The sequence below is a fragment of the Xiphophorus hellerii genome, chromosome 10 (genome assembly GCF_003331165.1).
Source record: "Xiphophorus hellerii strain 12219 chromosome 10, Xiphophorus_hellerii-4.1, whole genome shotgun sequence".
NCBI classification, from domain to species: domain Eukaryota; kingdom Metazoa; phylum Chordata; class Actinopteri; order Cyprinodontiformes; family Poeciliidae; genus Xiphophorus; species Xiphophorus hellerii.
The window spans coordinates 24,624,788-24,644,000 of record NC_045681.1 but is presented as its reverse complement, the minus strand read 5'-3'; the positions used below and the strand labels follow the sequence as shown (position 1 = coordinate 24,644,000).

Below are 19,213 nucleotides of genomic sequence, written 5' to 3'. Positions count from 1 at the left end.
AGTCGTTCAAATATATCCACACATTAACTTGTGTCCATCAATACCACCAAACACACACACACACACACACACACACACACACACACACACCCACACACATACAGGAAAATATAGTTGGTGTGTTTTAGTGGACTTGTTCTGTCTAATCTCCATATAATTTCAGGATCTGATTGTTTCTCATCATTTTCACTTCAGTTAGTTCTGTTTTATTTCCTCACTCTGCTCTGTCACTGAGCTCCATATCTAAACAAGCAATAAATAAATTACATTATTTTACTTTTAAATGGACAGCCATTCATAGAAACATGGCAACAAACTGCTCCCCCAAATATACACTGGAGGAGAACATTTGGTACAAGATGACAGCTTTCATAATCAGGGAGCATAAAAAGGAAGTGTTGATAAATGTCTCATTAAAACACTCCAGCTCACTGGGATCTGATTTTTTATTTATCTGATTATCTTTCAGTTCCAAGTCCTCCTCATTAAACATGTTGAGCGTTACATATGAACAAATAAAGACATAACTGTCCGTTTTCTGATTACAGTTAGTGTTCTCATAGGGAAACATTGACAGTCAGATTTCACCTTGCTCTCACACACTGGGCTGACTGACAATACTCCTCACTCATTCATTACCTCTTCAAACATTCCATTGAAATGTATGTGTGTGAATTAGTCATTAGACTCTAATCACCTTGTATTTGTTCTTCATTTGGTGCTTGAATTGACCAAACGAGGAAGACTGGCTCTGCTTAAACCCATCAGCTTCACATAAAAGCCGCTTTCTTTTTTATCATGTCAGAAAACAAACCTCTGTGATCACTGCTGATTTCTTTATCAATATCCTTTGTATTTGTGTGTGTGGGCGTGTGTGCGCGTGTGTGTGCGTGTGTGTGTGTGTGTGTGTGTGTGTGTGTGTGTGTGTGTGTGTATGGCTGCTGAACATTTCACCTACCAACTGTGTGTGCTTTCCTTCGAATGTTGACTTTACTCTGCACAATTTGTGAACCATTACACAATACAGAAGCTGAGATCAATGAATGTTCTGTTGACTGTAGAATAGTCCTGCATGTGGAGGCCATTGAACCTCGGTAATGTCACCCAAACGAGCTGATTACTGGATATGCATCACATTATTACACACAGTCACAGGTCTGGGTTGCATTTACAGAATTTTTAGGATTATTTTGAAATCTGCTCATTTTTTTATTCCTGTGAAAATGTCCTGCATGTGAACAACCCGGGTTTGTGTCGCATGTCTATCAGCTCTCTCTGTTCCTGCTTCTCTGAAGGTTCACTCAATCATTAACCTAATCTACTCACTGAAAAAGTCCCACTCATATTGTTTGCATGGCAGCTTGATAAGCTATTTGAAGTTGGATGTGGTGATGGGACAACAATTGACATGGACCGAATGGCTCGCTAATCTGTGGCTGTCTTTATTTCAACATCTGGGGACAAAGAGAAGCAGCTCAGTGAAGAACGGTGATTAGGTTTAAATTAAAAGATGGAAGTGTGTGTGTGTGTTCTGGTAATATCACAATTACTGAGACAGGAGCTAAAGAACATTTGGACAGAGCCGCTCAGATGTTTGGGATTATGGAATCTTTTCTATGATCAATAGTGCAACAAGAATAAAGAGCAAAAAGACAAAACAAAAACTGAAACAAAGTCAGTTTACTAAAATCCATACAAATAAGTCTTCTTTGAACTCTGCACAGATTTTACACATCGAGATAAACATCTAATTTGATTAAAAATATGGTTCAAAGTAGTTTTCATACAAATACATTTGTGCACCTTAGTCAACTAAAACTATGTAAACAGCAGGATTAATATCCAAGTTATCATATTAAGAAAATATATACATTGGTATTTTTCCTTTGTTAATATATTTTATCATTTAAATGTAGATTATTATTTATTTATTATTATTATTTATTAGTACTATTCATGTATTTGAAGTTCATAAACTGTAAAAATCCAGTCATACAGCTAACGGTAAATTAAAAATAGATTTTCTTTAAAAGCAGTTTTGTCCTGATTAACAAAAATGACATTTATGTTAAATGTAAGCTAACATGTTTTTATTCAGGTAAGAAAACGGACTCTTAAACATGACTCCAAAAGTACATTGTAAGCTTCACTGATTATTCATTTGTATACAACAATTTGAACATACACAATAAAAGATAGAGGGAAATACCATATATTTACAGTGATCGTTAGTAGTCACTACTAATGCAACCCAAAAACTATTATACATGATATACAAGAGGTAAACACAGAGCTGATGACTGAATGTTAAATAGATCTGTGAATCAGAGCTGCAGAAAGCAGCATTAGCCATGGCTGGAGATAAAGCAATACAAGGTTCAGTCAAAAAACTGAAAACATTTCCAAGTCCGGGCTGAGTCTTTTATTTGAACTTATTTCTGCATTCCTACTTCCCAGGAAGGCACATAAAACAAGTTTTAGAAACAGAGTTCATCGTCCAGCCGGAACACTGAGAGGCCGTCTGACCTACGCTGCACAATTATGGGTTTAGTGTTAACTCACTGTTATTTTCTATATCCAGTTCCTGGTCTGAATCATCGGACACATCAGAGTCCAGCTCCGTGGGGGACTGTACAGACCCAGAGTGCACACGGTGACCCCCGGGGGTCAGGAGTGGGGTTGGGCCTGTCTGCCGGTGCTCCAGGCTCTGGATCCCCACCTGCTCCGTCAATTTATCCGACTTACAGTTCCTCCCGAGCGCGCTGTCGTCCTCCACCTCCCGCTTGCCGCCCTGGGGATTTTCCTGCCACAGATAGGAAGATGGATTTAAAGCCCACACGGATGTTTCTATACTGACTTTGTTTAAAAAGCTCTTCACCTGTTTTAATCTTCTCCACTTGGCTCGTCGGTTTTGAAACCACGTCTTCACCTGAAACACAAAAACACTCGGATGTTCTTTGCCTGTCATGTCACAAATTTTTATTTGTCACATTCTCAGAATTAAACAACAAAGAAAGTCAATATAATGTTTAACACTTAGAAAACAAAGTTGACAAATTATGATGTGATTCAAATTTGTACTATTTAAAAATAATATCAAATAATAAAGCATAACAATATCAATAAAAAAATAATAATCGCTATACAATTTAAACACAGGCTAGGTCTTAGCTTAAAACAATAGAATAGAAAGTAGCCCGTATGATCACTGATCATTCTTAGCTGTCTCTTCACTGCCTGTTTCCACTGGACACAAATTCATATACTGTATTTTATAAAAGGTCAAAGAATTATTAGAAAATAGAATTGCTTTTCTATTGCTATGAACGGAAGTTCCTGTCCTCGCTTTATCAATGATAATAAATGCGTAATTTTCTTAGTTTTGAAGTTGTTGTCTGCTGGTTTTATCGACAGGTGGACATTGAACGTGTGCATGCTGGATTTGTTTTGTTTTGGATGTAAAATCGGCAAAAAATAGATATTTTAGAAGAATGACCCTCATGTAGGCTCACTGTGGGTCCGTGGGAAGAGCAGGCCTAAAGTGCTGCCCAGAGGGCTCTAAACTTTCACTTAATTACTATTTCACTTACTAATAGTTTTTAGATTAGAAAAGCCCATGTAGGGACAATAGCTGCAAATTAGCTTATGCCATAAGCACCATGACACATGCATGGGACTGCTGCTCTGTTCGGTTTGTCTGTTGTCATGTGCCTCTAAAATAATAATAATAATAATAATAATAATAATAATAATAATAATAATAATAATAATAATAATAATTTCACTACTGATTCATATACTATCGGTGTAAAGAGCTTGCTTTGGTCGGGATGATTAGAAAAGCGCTTCAAGTCAGTCAGTTTACTGGTAAACACTGAAACCTGAAACTTCAACATCAAGGAATAAAAAAAAAGAACATTTATTAATTATAGTGTTGTGAAAAAATGTGAACGGGAAATGCAAAAATGACACATGGGATAGATTCATTTAATGGTTAAAATAAAGACTTGAATTGAAAAATGTCAAATTAAAATTCAACTCAAAATAAATGACTTGGCCGAAAGTTGTGTCGTTTGATTTTTTTTATCTTTTGAATTTTTAGGACAATCCTCTCCGCCCGTCAGGAGGAGGATTCTCCTGCAGCTCATCAGACTTGATGCTTTTATTTACTGAGGTTAACCTGCAGCGGAGAGCCTGAGTTATACTGCTGGAATGAGAAAACCTGTATGAATAAAGGTCAAATAATAATAATAAACACACTTTAAAATAGTTTAATTTCACTAAACATAAAGCATGAGAATCTCTTAAAAAGACTGAACGATATCAGTCCAGGAGGTCAAGCCCATCCAGCCCGAACTGAACGAGAGATTTCTGAACTGCTGTTCAGTCAGTCCTCTCGCATTAAGAAATGACTTTAAAATTAAACAACTATTGTTTTAAATTGTGTAAAAAAAATTTAGTACATTCACAGTTAGTAATCCCAAAATTATTCATACCCATATGGAAAATTTGGATTTATAATCGTCGTTTATTTTTAGCGCCAGTGAAAACCAGCGGAGCCGCAGCGGGTCGCGTTGCTGTTTGTCCCGGTCAGAAATAAAAAGGGGAGAAATAATTGTCCAAGTTTAGATAAAAACAGATCAAATATCATTTTCAAATCGAATACGAAGCTAACGTTTATGACTAAATGAAAAACAAAAAACCGCATAACTTTGAGGTGAATTCAGCGGCTTATAGAATTTTTAAAGCTTTTTCGATTGTATATATATTTAAAACAATTAATTATTATTATTATTATTATTATTATTATTATTATTATTATTATTATTATTATTATTATTATTATTATTATTATTATTATTATTGAAGCCAGACAGACAGAGCTCCCGTCTTCCCGGAGGAAAAAGGTTGAGATGAAACAAAGTTCGGTCGGTTCTGGGCGGGTTCGGCCTTCTCACCTGTCTCTCGCTGAGCTGCAGCATCTTGGCCAGACGCTTCCTCTCCGGAGGGGACAGGTATTTCTGCGTCTCGAACTTCTTCTCCAGTTCGACGGTCTGGTCGTTGGAGAACCGGACCTGGCCTCCCTTTCTCTTGTGTAGGGGCCGCTGGATAAACGGGCTCCACAGCAGGGGCTTCCCTTCATACACACACACACACACACACACACACCTGCATTATCAGCTGGGTTCTGTTCGGTGACCCGGCCCAATCAGACGGTTCCCGCTTTAGTTTTGCTGCTGCTGCTGGATGTTAGATGTTTCACAGGAAAACAACAATTGAACAATACAGACAGAAAGCAGAGCAAACTGAAACGGAATATTAAAATGAAAATATGAAGAAATAAACACACAACAAAAACAAAGCTTCATATGTGATTATTAGAATTTCTAATTGCATCCTGGATTATACAGGAAGCCCATATTAGGAAAGCAATACTGGGAGCTTCAGCAGAGAAAAGGGCCGCATAGATGTGCGGAATCAGCGCAGTTTCCTCCCAGTAATGGTGTGGAACAAACAGCAGCAGCCAGCCGCCTGCTGCATGCTGTCTTTTCAGGAAGGTCGTGACAGAGTGAAAACTATGGCCAAATATCCGCTTCATGTGCTTCCTGCTTTCTGCTGTGATTACAGACGAGGAGGGCAGCTATTCACTGAGCAGGCCTCTGCTCTCACTCACTCTATGATGCCATGTGCAGCTTTTCATGCAATCTGCGGCATTTTCACCCTCTTATGACCACAATGATGGTCTAAGGCTGTGGAAAGGCCAAAAAAGGTGTTAGTGGCCTGATATACAAGACAAACTCAACTCTAGTATCCGGCAATTATTCTCTATTAATGTCTGTTAATAGTTTATATGGCAAAACAAACGAACGAACGCACGTCACATCCTGTCAGTGGATGGTGAGGAACCAGTCGTGTTGACTCTTTGTGAAGGTTTTAGTTAAATGATAAACTGTTTGAATAATCATTCAGAAATTAAAAACAGACGTTTTGGACTCACATCTGTTCAGATTTCAGCATCAAATCGCCACTCAGACGGTTTTCAGTTTAATCATCACAAAACTGGAGGAACGTGAAACACAGAAACCAGAATCAGTCCCACTGGAGGCTAAAATCAACTCCGCTGAACAATTACAAACTGTTACAAAACAATTACAAACTGCATTTTTAGAGTTATTTGCAAACATTTATATGTTTTTTATTACAAGTAAAATAAAGTATAAATTATGTACATTTTGTTGCAGTTTTTGCATAAACCCGTTTGAGATCAAAGCGGCTCTTTTAAAAAAAAATAATTATAGATCTCCATTAAAAATAACCAGATTATTACATAAATCCAACAAACTGAACTGGAGTCTCTTTAGAGGTGATCAGTTTATGAGCCGCAGTCATGCGACTCACAGTCTGGAACCCGGAGGCTCTTCTTGTTCCATCTCTGCTGTGGGGGTCCCACCGGGCCCGGGCCCCTCTCTGTGCCCCCCGCCCCCCTCTCTCTCTCTCTGCCTCGCCGCCTGCCATGAAGAAAGTCAGCCACATCCTCGCAGGGCCCGGCAGAGGAAGTGCAACAATATGTGAAAAACGGATCCCGGGCTATCAGAGGCCGAGTGTTTCCTGAATATGTCTGTATTGAGGATGTCGATAAAATAATCAGCAGCGTGCAGCGGCCTCCCGAGGAAGCGGCTGGCCGGGGTGAGACAGGAAAACATTTAACAGCTTCTGAAAGCAGATTTACTCCTATCGACAGGCTCACAGCTTCCGCTATGAACGGAAAAAGGCCCGGCTTGCTCACTAACCCAAAATCACTATACTTCAGAGGACCGTCCTGTACCCACTATCAATCATATCTAATTTAAGTTGAACTCAGCCGAGTCCAGCCAGGCCTGTTTGATATCACACCAATCATCACGTCTCCAGACCAACAGTCAGCTGCTCATGATAGAGGAGATTCTTCTGATCTTCCAGAACAATGGGCCCCCGGAGAACAAGTCAAGGTCGGCCACTCAGGGCCCCCAGCGCAACCCCAGCGTGCTGAATGGATATGCCTGAAGCTATTGTGGCCCTAACTGTCTGTCACAATAACAGCGTGACTCATGTGTGCGTGGTCAGCCATCATGGGCAGAAGCTCTTTGGAAAACTGTGCAAAAGTCTCCAGGTGGTTGTAGTCCTGTGCACAGTGTGTGTGTGTGTGTGTGTGTGTGGGGGGGGGGGGGGGGGGGGGGGGGGGGGGGGGGGGGGCGTGCGTGCGTGCGTGCGTGCGTGTGTGTGTATATGTGTTTTTGCACATAGTGAACATGCAACTGGAGAAGATCTGAAGTTCGATATGCACCACCAAGCGTGATACTCATGCAAAAACGGTTTCGTTGGCACTGAAACGAAGTTTGTTAACGCAGAAAAGCGCCTGCACTGAGTCAGAGAGAATGGTGTTACAGTCATAGAGGCCGGAATTTAGAATTGATCATATTTAGACCTGATTGTTGGGAAATGATGATATGTTAACTCAGACACCCTTATATGTTTTCACACAAAACAATGGGAAGACAAACTAATGTAACGGTAAATGGAAACCCGAAAACACAGTTTTGCTCAGTAACAGTAACAATGGGACTTGATGATGAAGTGGAAGAATCCACCCTGAGTCTAGGAACAAAGTTTACGCACAAGGAAAGAGACCAACTGTCAGTTAAACAACTGTCAGAATGGAGAAAGTGAAAAGGGGGCGCTGGTCTCTGCTCACCGAGGGGGTCCTGTCGGAGCAGCGCCTGTGCGTACTCCCCCATGGAGCGGTGCTGCTGCTGGTGGAACGGGTAGATGGAGCCGCTGAAGGCTCCGACGGGGCCGTAAGTCGCTGTTAGCGCGGCGTGAGACAGAACCGGGTGGATCGGCGTGGGCTCGTAAATCGGTGTCCGGTAGGGAGAAATCAGACTGGTGAAGGAGGAGTTCGCTGACGGGAGTGTCGGTGTGGGGATCACCGGAGTGGAGCAGGAGGAGGAGGAAGACGAAGGTGAAGAGATGGCGGCCGAGCCAGTCCTTCCCAGGATGTCCTCGATGTAGAAGGGGGTCGGGTGAGCCGGCTGGATGGGGGTCGGTGCGTAAAGCGGGACGCTCATGGTGTGTGCCGCTGCGGACGCGCTGCGTCTCTCCGTCTCTTCCAGCATAAATCTAACAAATTCCTCACGTCTTCAATCCAGAGCCTTCTGTAACTCCCAGCTCTGACGCTGAGCGCACTTTTCCCCACTTCCACTAACCAATAGGGTCCCCGGGCTGCGCAGGGGCCGTTACAGTGTTTTGGTGCCCATCAGGTCGGACTGCTGGCCAGCTGACACTCGATCCAACCGCTGGGTCTGTTATCTGACTGCACGCGCAGAAGGGAGGAGATAAATGGACGGCCGACTTCCTGCAGGTGGCTGGTGGCCGTTTCTGATTGGCTTTGTCTGTGACCCAAACTCGCCCCGCAGTGAGGGGAGATTATTTTTTCTTTTTCTGCTTTTCAGGAGAATCTCAGACCCGAAAGCCCAAATATCAGCTGGATGAGATGAATACTGAGAATATAGTTAATGTGTTCACATCGCTTCAGCAGCTCATATGTCCTGTAGTGTAATGACACACGGCTGCAGGAATCCCTTTAAACATTCAGCTACAGACCAGAAGAAACTGTTTTTAAAGCTCAGCCTTAAACTGAAAGGCAACAAAATAAGTACATATTTAAATGACTTAATTTGGCATCTTTTACAGAAGATGAATAAAAAAAGAAAGAGGTATGTTCCTAGAAAAAGAATCGTTTTCGAGAACTGAGTTAGTAGATCAAACGTGTTTTTAAACCAAAGCTTTTTAAGTATGGCTCCCATTTTTACGTTATTAAGATATCAAAAATAGTTTTAGAACCATTATCAGACGAACTTTTTTTTCCAGAGCCAGAGTTGCTCCGTTATCCACCAGAAGCTTCATTTCAGTGTCAAAATGTAACCTGGATTCATTTTTGAAGAAAAGAAAAACCTTTATTGACTACTTTCCTAATCAAAAACCTTTTCCTAATCAAAAACAAACATCTTTAATTGTAAGTGATTTATTATTTAGTCTTAACTTCTACGAAGGGTCTGGATTACAAATCAGTCAAACATGTTTATTTGTACGGCGCATTTCAGCAGCAAAGCCATTCAAAGTGCTTTACATCATAAACACAAAAATACAAAGTCATCAGATTCAGCACCTGTAGTGATCTGTCGTCCTATAGGCTGTTAGCTCTGGCGTGGCTCCAGGTTGATCTGCTCTGTGCATTAATAGACTATCGGTCTTTCCACTAATGTGTTAAATCACTGGTAAACTTAGCTGACTCTTAATTCAGTCCAATTCAGTTTATTTATATAACGCCAATTCACAACAAATGTTGTCTAAAGGCACTTTACAAAAAAATTAAATACTAGTATCATTTCAATCATACATACATTCTAATTAATTCAGTACAGTGATTAATTATTCAAATTAGTTTAAAAAAAATTCTATCTAAGGAAACCCAGCAGCAGATTGCACACAGTCACTGACTTGCAGCTTCACTTCGTGGTAAGAATCGCTTACGTTGTGTCATTGACTTTATTCTAAAAGTCTGCTGCAGATTATCCAACTTTATGAAGTCACATTTTAAAATGTTCTATTATCAATTTGATCAAATAATCAAAAAAAAAAAATTCATTGTCTACAGTGTTTTATGAGTTTTGTGTTGTGTTTTTATTTTTCAATCAGCTGAGTAGAACTGCATTACTGGATTTGAATCCAAATTCTGATTCTGAAATTCAGTCTAGGTTATTCTTCTGTTTTTATATATCTACATTTGTATCAGTCTACATTCTTTAAGGTGCCCAGTCACTTTGCTGCTGAATTTCCCTACTGAAATAATGATTATTTCTATTCAATCATATCTTTATCTGTACACTACTGGCTTGAAATGTAAAATACCAAGATTAAATTATAATAACTTTTACTTTATGTGTATGTGTATGTGTATTGGACTTGTTTGGCTTTTTTAAATATATATAAATTGACTCTAGCGTATGAATAAACTCAGCTGAACTGAGATTATCTGTGACTGCTCTCAATAACCAAACATTACACCAGACACTCATGTGTAACATTGGGACACAGGTCAGCTTTCTGCTCTGATTTACACCAGATTCTGTGATTGTCCATGATTGACTCAAGACGATCGGAACACATATGATTACATATTTTCATAGCTGTGACCGTAATAAAGAAAAAATCTTAATATTCCCATCAAACTATTCCAGGTGACCTCTAAGACATTTGAGAGTGTAAAAATGTAATCTCTTTAGTATGCTCACCTGTCAGTGGCTGGACAGCTTCGTCTCCTGCACAAGATCCATCAGCACTGGCACCCCCCAAGGGTGTGTTCTCTCCCCACTCCTCTTCTCTCTCTATAAAAATGACTGCACTCAGCGGTGAGGTGGATGGGCCATTCACTGCTGAGGCCAGAACCACCTGGAGCTTTACGTGCTCAAGACAGTGATGATGGTGATGGTCCTGAGAATTCCCTCCCCACCGTCCTCAACAACACAGTGTCAACAGTGGATCACTTCCGGTTCCTAGCAGCCATTTTTTTATCGAGACCTGAGCTGTTCCTCACACATGCACACTGACCCAGCAAGGCCCAGCAGAGACTGCACTTCCTGCGGCAATTTAAGAAGTACGCAGGAGCAGGTGATGTTCTACATATCTGTGTTCGTCCATCACATTGTGGTTCAGCTCATCCACCGTGCAGGACAGGCCAGATTGCAGATCAGGTCTGCAAATAGGATCATTCGGGCCAATCTTCATCCAGGGTTTTTAAAGGTATAGGATCAGGAAACGGTCAGCTAACATCTCTGCAGACCCCACAGATCATGGACACAAACTGTTGGAACTTTCCCCTTCAGGAGTTTGTAAAAACTGGCTGCCAAAAAAAATAGTTTTTACCCCATACGGGTCAGGCTGCCTCCTGATGAACACTGAACAGCAAAGTAAAAGTCAAACTCCTTCTTTGTGTGGACAAACTTGGCGAGTAAAACTGATTCTGATTCAGTAGCAATCTGTATTTCTGTCCTGCTTTTTAACAGCGCCCCCTGGAGCTACAATATATGCCGCAGCAAGAGTTCTGCTTAAAGTAAAAAAAAAAAAAAGAGATTGTATTTCTCCTATTTTAGCCTCCCTTCATTTGCTTCCTGTGAAATCCAGAACAGAAACTAAAGTTTGTCTTTTCACATGTTAAGCTCTTCAAGCCAGTCAAGTTCCATCAGACGTTGTATCGTTCCAAACGTTTCTAACAGAGCGCTTTGCTCTCACTGCTGGATCCTAGAGTTCCTGAGCGTAGAAAGGATTCAGAGCCTTTATTTATCAGGATCAGACGAGTTCTTCTGGGGTTTCTGTCTTCTCAGAATCTGAGTCGGTCGTTGCAGACGGCAGGTCACATTCAGCCAGGCTGGTTCTGGTTCTGCTGAAGATTCCTTCCTGTTAAAGGACATTTCTTTCTCTCTACTGTCACCACATGCTTGCTCAGTATGAGGGAAATCCAACGACAAAATGCAAATGACTACTATCACAGGTCAATGAGTGCATCAGTCTGCTGGGTTTCCTTAGATAGAAAACTGAAGCAATAGGAATAATAAACTGAATTTGACTGCATTGGTTTATAACAAAAGTAACAGATTTTGCTTAGAATCTGTTAATATGGCTGAATTGACTGTCTTGTGCAACACTTGTCATGAAACGGAACAATTTAAATAAACCAAACTGAATATGTGCTGGTCCCAGAAGCTGGTGTAACACCTGTCCTATCTGCCAGCAGCCAGCACCAACGCTTTCTGCAGAACGAAGGTTGTCAGTTGACAGGAGGCCATGTTAAGCCACAACACTGGCCCTGGATTTACCCTCAGGCCTCAAACAGTTTGGAGTGTTATCTTTATTATTGGAAGTTAAACGCCTTCCACAGTGGATTCAGCTGCAGTCCACTGTGGACAGCAGCTGAATGGAGGGAGATTAACTCATAATTTGAATGTTTGGAGGTTTCCCGTGAATTTCATGTATCAGGAGATCACCAGTGAAGTGATGATAATGGCAATAAATGCAAATTGTTGTAATGGCTCCCAAAGTGCATGTTTATTACGTCAAGCAGGTTTCAGTAAGTGTTAAAGAATAACCTGGGACTTCTGGGTTTCAGAGTTACAGCACGGACACGGCAGGTCAGGCGCCCCTCCTGCACGCGCTATTGTCCATCAGAGCTACTAACCCCCCCACCACGGCGTGGGAGGGCCTCAGGGTCCCCACAATAAATCCAGTGGCTTGATAACGTGGTTAAAGCGCGCTCCGCTACATGCTACTTTCTAACGGCCGTAATTTAGATAAAGTCAGCAAACACACAAATGAGCGGCCTTGAAGACTTAAAAGAAGCTCTCAGCGGCCAATATTTGCGGCATATTGATCCGACCAGCCTCTCCTGGCGTCAGGCTCCTGTCCAAAATCTACTGATAACTTCTCCCATCCGCCCTGGCAGCTGGCGCCACCTTCCTCCATGTTGATGTGTGTCATGGAGTAACACCTGTCTGCAGGTGTGTTCCCTCATGGTGATCACTATGATGGCTGCTGAGTCTTCCCTACAAACAGCAAGGTTACATCGTATAAGTTCTTCTTCTTCTAATAATAATAATAATAATAATTTCATTCCTTCAGTTTAAACAAAAATTTTGCATATTAATAAGAACAAATATTTGAATGAATCCATCAAAAATCCATATAGATAACTAATATATACAGTATATACTGTATATATATAGTATCTGTAGTTATAACGGTGGATGTCTGACAGCAAAGGCTCCGTCTACATCCTGTGTCCTTTCAGGGAGTCACTATAGAGGCGATCAGGACCTTCAAACACCAGATTCAGCTGGTGGACATGTGGACATGCTAACGATGGACACAGTCCACTGGAAAGGACCGAGCACCTGAAATATATATATATATATACTGTATATACTGTATATAATGTGTGTTCTGTTGCATGCATTAATAGTGCAGTGATGTCTGTAGTACACGTTTCAGGAGTAACATATCAAACACACAACTGACCCCAACACTGCGATACAGAGAAGTTCTCCACTTGACCACCAACCTCCTTCACCTCAGCTCATATGAAACATGGACTCTGGAACTTGTTTATAATACGAAACATTACTTTCTCTTATTTTCCTCTTACAAAAAAACAAACACTCAATTCAAACAGGAATCACATGTATTGTTATCACTTAAATACAAACAAGAAAACCTAACCTGATTAAATTACTATTTAATGCGCTTTAAAAACAATCAGAAGTCCGTTCTACTCAGCTGGATCTAGAAGTCAGTCAGTGTGTGCGGCAGAACCGGGTTGTTGTCTCTGCTGCCAGAATGTCTGCAAGGCCAGGATGATGCATGACATCCAACTGTGGAAACATCCACTTATTGAATCTAATCATTCAACAGGATTCTTCATAAAATCGAGAACATTAACAACCCTGATCATCCTCTTCACGCAACATTATATAACCACCATCTCTTCAGTCAGAGGCTTCCTTAGAGCCACTGTAATACAGACCACTACAGGAGATCCTTCCTGCTATCAGCATCTACTAGTCTAAAGATAACTGTATGGTTACAACATTGATTTTCTCTCCAGACTAAGTATTTTTGAACTGAACTGGCCTTTCCCCACTGTTAAAGTGGATGGGTCAAAACCAGGTAACAGAAAAATGGAGGCAAGGTACTGGCATGAAGATGACCCAAAAAAATAACAATTAAAAAGAAATCGTCCCATCTTTTAAAAAGATAAATTTTAATGCAGAGCCATCACATCCACGGATGAAGAGCAGCAGAGCCTGTAAAGATGGTGAACATGGAGGAATGACGAGACATTTGGTTGCTGCTTCGCAAACAAAACAGATCAGACTGACCTCAGCCCTGGTGAACCGATAAAAACTGGACTGTCTGTATTGGTCACTGATTCCTAACATCAGAAATGTGGCATGAAAGTATTGAGATGGGATTGTTTCAATTTTTTATGTATTTCTGTAACAACTATGCTCACATACGTATATTCCACCAGGAAACCTGGAAAGTCACTTTTACTGTCTTAAATATTCATGCCTGATTTTTCTAAACATTTCACATTGACAGAACTCTATAGCTGTTCAATAATAAAAATCAATAATCATAAATACATCTTGTTTAGCGATAGTGCAATCAGGGTAAATTCTCCAGGACATATTTGAAACTAATATCTGATCCAATGCCCATCGTTTTCTTCAGTTTGCTCTTATTTTTTCTTTCATTACTTGTATGTCACTTTGGATATTATGTTGCAGTTTAAAGCTGGATAACACACACACCCTTTCAATTAGGAGAGAAACTATCTGTACAAATGGAAAGAAAGAATAATTAAAAAAACAATCCTTGAACACAGAAAGGAGGAAGCCTGAAGCTTAGCTAAAATAATCTAAGATAATCCCAGGGTCCAGAATGAGAAGATGGTCAGGATTATCTTGAGGAAGGATGCTGGAGGTCTGAACCTGAAGACGTTCAACCAAAACACAAAGAGAAGGCTCAGTAGGGACCTCTTGTGGAGACATTTATTACAGCAAGAAAGTCCATAAACTTAATTTGAATGATGCTGTGAAATGAAAAGGTTCAATGAGGATAATGGTCCCTAAGGCTCTAAGTTTGTAATATTTGTATAAACTGTCACCATGTCATGACAATATGAGACAAACAAAAAAACAACAACCCAGAAACCAATCAGAGCCAGGAGGGCCTTACTGTTGTCAATCACAATTTCATGTGGCACTGTGTGGCAGGTAAAGTCATTTCTCCAGCCATTAGCGCACTGATCAGCGAGTGCATGATATTCATTGACAGCACCAAGACCCGCCTCCTGGCTCTGATTGGTTGTTTTTGGTCGGGTACGGTGCATTTCTGCAGATCAATAATAGCTCAGGGAGGAGGTGGAGATCGATATTTTCAGGTTATCTCAAACTGTCACTACATGGTGACAGTTTTAACAAATATGTAAAAGAAAAAAAAAATCAAATAATAGTTAAACTGCACCTTCAACAAAAGCAATAATTATATTTAACGAACCGCAAAAAACAAAGTCAGTGCAGTTCAGACTAGTCCACTGACCTCCAGGAGAATGATGATGGTTTTACCATCAGTCAGTTTTTTGCCACCAGTCACTAAACAAACCAAATGATCTCAGATGTTTACATCTGATCTTCTCTCTGGAGGACAAAGCAGGTAGAGGATGGCACCAAACGGCTCTTCCTTTTGCCCGATGCCAGCTGTTAGGTAGGGATCTATGGGGATCTGGGAGAGTCCGTCCTCTGGTCCTCCTCTGGACAGGGCTGCAGCGCCCCAACAACGCTCTGCAGCGTCCACTGCTCCTCATGCAGCACGTGATCCTGCAGGGTGAACTGGCCCTGCTTCATCCTGACCAGCTCCTTCACATGAGCACATGACGACAGAGCTGCAGCACCAAAACACAGCAGCCACGTTACAAAACACCAATTTTAGCTCAGCTGCTTTCACCGAGATCATCTGGAGCGTTACCTTTCCCCAGGTCGTCCACCAGGCTTCTGACATAAAACCCTCCACCGCATTCGATATCTGTCACACAGTCAGAGTGAAAGGGGAAGGAATGACAGTCATCATGCTGCACAGAACAGCTCAGAGTGGATGGAGCAGTTTGAGCTAACCGAGAGTGAAGAGAGGAGGTTTGAACTCCTGCAGAGTCAGGCTGTGCACGGTGACGGGCCGTGCAGGTTTGGCCTCCACCTGGTGACCTTTCTTCAACAACACAGACAGACGCTGGCCGTCTTTCTTCAGGGCGGAGAAGCTAGCAAACAACAAAACTTCACTGTACTGAGAATTTTAGAGTTCAGACAACATAAGCTTCATCTGGGAAATACGGTTTTCTGCACATGCCCACGTTTCCATGGAACCCTCCCATCGGTTTCCATGGTATATACATTGTCTTGCAAAAGGAGCCACAAAATTATAATCACAAAGTCCATCTCACAGATCAAAACAAAGAAGTGCATCATTGGGGAAGAAAATGGACATTTTCAAACGTTTGGACTTCTGGACGACAGTAAATGTGACTTTTTGTTACTCATCATGTCAATTAGAGACTAACTTGACATCAGTAGACTGAGGCAGAAGTGAAGTAAGTGTGACATACTGCCATCTGCAGGTGGGAGGAAGCAGCCACTTAAACCCAATGTCTTTGATCATTGTGGAAAATTTGGAATAAGCGTAATAAATAAATAATGCACTAATGCAAAAAAAGTGAGCATGTGTTGATTTTGCATACATTTCCAGGTTTACAGAATCACAAAAAACTGGAGAGACTGATGTAATTTGGCAGTAAATGGATAAAAACTTTGATAAAAAATAATATTTAAGTATCCAACTGTTGCCTTATACGTTCTATTCATGTCTGACTCTGGAGTCACATCAACAGCCATGCGACTACCTTCACGTCTCACATAATTTAGTTCAGGGAGAAAGCTGGAGAAGTTCAAATCAGGACTAGGTTTTAAAACCACATGAACGATCCATGAAGTGGACCTGGAGAGAGGACGGCCCACCAACAGCTGCACTGACAGGCTGGGAAACGACAGCGCTACCCAGACAAGCAGCCACAGAGGTGAAGGAAGGACCTGACATTAAAATAAAACGGATCAAAAAAAATCTGATCAGTACAACAAAATATAATGAAAATAGAGAAAATGTATCACACACACACACATTTTCTGGGACCGCTCCAAATGAAAAAACATTTTGGCAACGAGATCTAAAAAAAAAAAAAAGAATGAAGTTCTAATAAACCATGTGTCCTGCTATATTATGTTATTGCATTAGCCTTGGGGAAATATTGATAAAGACGTTCAGTTCAAACATGTTTCATTTGGCAGCTGGAACAAAGACTGTCCTGTACAGTGGGACAGTTTGTGGGAGGTTTGCTGGGTCATCATCATGCCTAAATATCCAAATGTTTTGGTTGCACTAATGAGGCAAACTTTATCTTGCCTTGTTGCCCAGTGAACCCCTGCTTGTTGTGTAATTTAGATTATACACTTCTTTCCTACTGCTGTCATTTTAATTTATTGTGTCGGTGACTCAAAAGTTAGCAAAATCCTTCCTGTTATTAACATGGCATTTACCCAAAACACCTGATTCTAAGAGTGGACTCTAAAGGAGCCGATACAAACACATCAGAAAGTTTTCAGGTTATTTGTAAAACATTTTGAAGACCACAGATTGTCCATCTGCTTCCAAATGATGCACTACCTGAAGTTGGTCTGCCGCACTAAATCTCTCTAAGTCTGATTGTGACAAGACCAAATGCTAAAAGGTTTAAAGGGTGTGATGACTTGTGAAGGTCCTGGCAGGCCTCTTTCTACACAGAGCTTGTTACTGGGGCCAGCCTCCCGCTTTGTAAGTTTCCCGCCCATGTCTGCCGATAATCAACTGTTTAGCATCAGATGAGTAAATTTCTCCTCCGATATAAACACCTCTCTGTTCAGATGGGGTTACTTACAGTGGAGGAACCTGCATGATGTCACCGGTAAAAGCTTTTAACTTCTCCTCCATGTCCAGCCTGGTTATGTGCTCTAGAAGGACAGAACAGAAAACGCTACTATGGCCCTGCAGAAACCTGTAGGAACTCTGCTGCAAAGGAAACATTTACCAAACTCTTTCTCCATGATCACCGTTCCAGTGGCATCAAGAGTATCTGTTGCTTTTCCCAGTTCTCCCACAGCCACGTATTTCTTGAAGGATATAATTAGAGTACACAAAAATAAAATCTAACCTCGATTAGATGCGTTGCTAAGAAACAGTGTCAATTTATCCTTAAGTGTGTGGCTGAAATGAGCCTCACTTTCATATGCTGTTTTACCAAACTCACCTTTGAACCAGTCAACATCGTGCTGAGCTTTTTTGTCCCGTTCCCAATACCGACAACTGAAAGAAAAGAGTGAGGAATGGTTTTCTGCCTTTCAGGAAAAAATGAAGCTCGTAAAATGAATGGTATAGGATTTCTTCTTTCATCAAATAACCCAGCTTACTTATATTGGACTTGGCATTTTGAATTGAATTAAATTGGACTGAATGATTTATGACAGCCGCATTGTTTGCTATGCAGGTACCTATTTGAATTAGAGTGGAATGAAACTCTAACGCTCAGATCTCCTGGCGGACAGTGAACGCCTCTTACCCAAGACCCCGCTGGCAGCGCTGTCCAGGGTCCCTCCGTGGCCCATCTTCAGGTACTGCTTCTTCCTCTTTCTGCTGTTTGGGTTCTGCACTCCCGCCTCTGGACGAACAGAAGTAAAGCCTTTTAATGAGCAGTAGCCCTCCGTGTTGCTGTTGTTGGCGCAGGCTTACCTCTGAGCAAAGTCTCTTTGAACTTGTTTAACACATCAGCAGATGTCGGCCCTTGTTTCTTATATATGGCGAACAATCCATTTAAAGACTGAAGCTTAGACAGAGAACTTATTGGTCCCGCTGCGCCGCTCACATTCCCAGCCATGCTTGTTTTTGTGAGATGTTCATCTTCTTCTTTTATGGAGAGCGAATTAATGGTGTTTTACTGCCCTCTGCTGTTTTGGGAAGTAAACAATCACATCTGGAAAATGACTTCCAATCTTTGCCGCCTTTTAAATTCCAAAATAAGATATAACAGTGAGTACTGAAATTACATGAAATATTTGATATTCATTATATTATAAAGAAAGATCTATATTTCTGCATGAAACAGCTAAATGGAAGTATGCTGATTCAAACTTAATTTGAATCTTAATTAGTATCATAATATTGAGATCATATCTCATAATTATGACATAGCTATCTCGTCTCATAATACTCGTCTGTTCTGATTATCATTAGGTCTGTTCAGTGGTAGACCTAGCCAGAAGAGGGCGGTAGAGCTACGTCAACGATGTCAACTTTTTTTTTTTTTTTTTTTTCAAATTCAAAAACATTCACCCAGTCGCACTCACACGCACATTTATACACCGATACGCAGATCGGTAGGCAATTTGGGGTTAAGTGCCTTGCCCAGAGGCACATCGACATGTGACAGGATGAATCGAAACCTAATCGAACCTACAACCTTCCTATCGCAAGACGACCACTTTAC

At 41.1% G+C, this 19,213-nt stretch overlaps 2 protein-coding genes across 2 annotated transcripts; both read right to left on the bottom strand.

Annotated features, from left to right (window-relative positions):
- Positions 1–1,661: 1,661 nt before the first annotated feature.
- On the bottom strand, positions 1,662–9,027 carry hhex (hematopoietically expressed homeobox). The gene is made up of 4 exons (XM_032574762.1): positions 7,733–9,027; positions 4,959–5,137; positions 2,879–2,929; positions 1,662–2,803 (listed from the first exon to the last, which is right to left on the bottom strand). The coding sequence occupies exons 1-4, from the start codon at positions 8,151–8,153 to the stop codon at positions 2,540–2,542; spliced, it is 915 nt and encodes a 304-aa protein (XP_032430653.1). The 5' UTR covers positions 8,154–9,027; the 3' UTR covers positions 1,662–2,539.
- A 5,589-nt stretch (positions 9,028–14,616) lies between these two features.
- trub1 (TruB pseudouridine (psi) synthase family member 1) lies at positions 14,617–18,652 on the bottom strand. The gene is made up of 8 exons (XM_032574763.1): positions 18,460–18,652; positions 18,290–18,388; positions 17,981–18,036; positions 17,762–17,843; positions 17,612–17,684; positions 15,765–15,904; positions 15,619–15,675; positions 14,617–15,535 (listed from the first exon to the last, which is right to left on the bottom strand). The coding sequence occupies exons 1-8, from the start codon at positions 18,602–18,604 to the stop codon at positions 15,366–15,368; spliced, it is 822 nt and encodes a 273-aa protein (XP_032430654.1). The 5' UTR covers positions 18,605–18,652; the 3' UTR covers positions 14,617–15,365.
- Between the last annotated feature and the right edge of the window lie 561 nt (positions 18,653–19,213).

What these genes read in the sequence shown, in the direction of transcription:
- hhex (XM_032574762.1), bottom strand. Translation starts at nt 8,153, where the DNA reads ATGCTGGAAGAGACGGAGAGACGCAGCGCGTCCGCAGCGGCACACACC. An exon ending in GCTCCGACAGGACCCCCTCG is followed by an intron (nt 5,138 to 7,732) that starts GTGAGCAGAGAC and finishes GTGTGTATGAAG; the next exon opens with GGAAGCCCCTGCTGTGGAGC. An exon ending in TGCAGCTCAGCGAGAGACAG is followed by an intron (nt 2,930 to 4,958) that starts GTGAGAAGGCCG and finishes TTTGTGTTTCAG; the next exon opens with GTGAAGACGTGGTTTCAAAA.
- trub1 (XM_032574763.1), bottom strand. Translation starts at nt 18,604, where the DNA reads ATGGCTGGGAATGTGAGCGGCGCAGCGGGACCAATAAGTTCTCTGTCT. An exon ending in CAAAGAGACTTTGCTCAGAG is followed by an intron (nt 18,389 to 18,459) that starts GTAAGCCTGCGC and finishes CTGTTCGTCCAG; the next exon opens with AGGCGGGAGTGCAGAACCCA. An exon ending in ATCATGCAGGTTCCTCCACT is followed by an intron (nt 15,905 to 17,611) that starts GTAAGTAACCCC and finishes GTTGTTTGCTAG; the next exon opens with CTTCTCCGCCCTGAAGAAAG.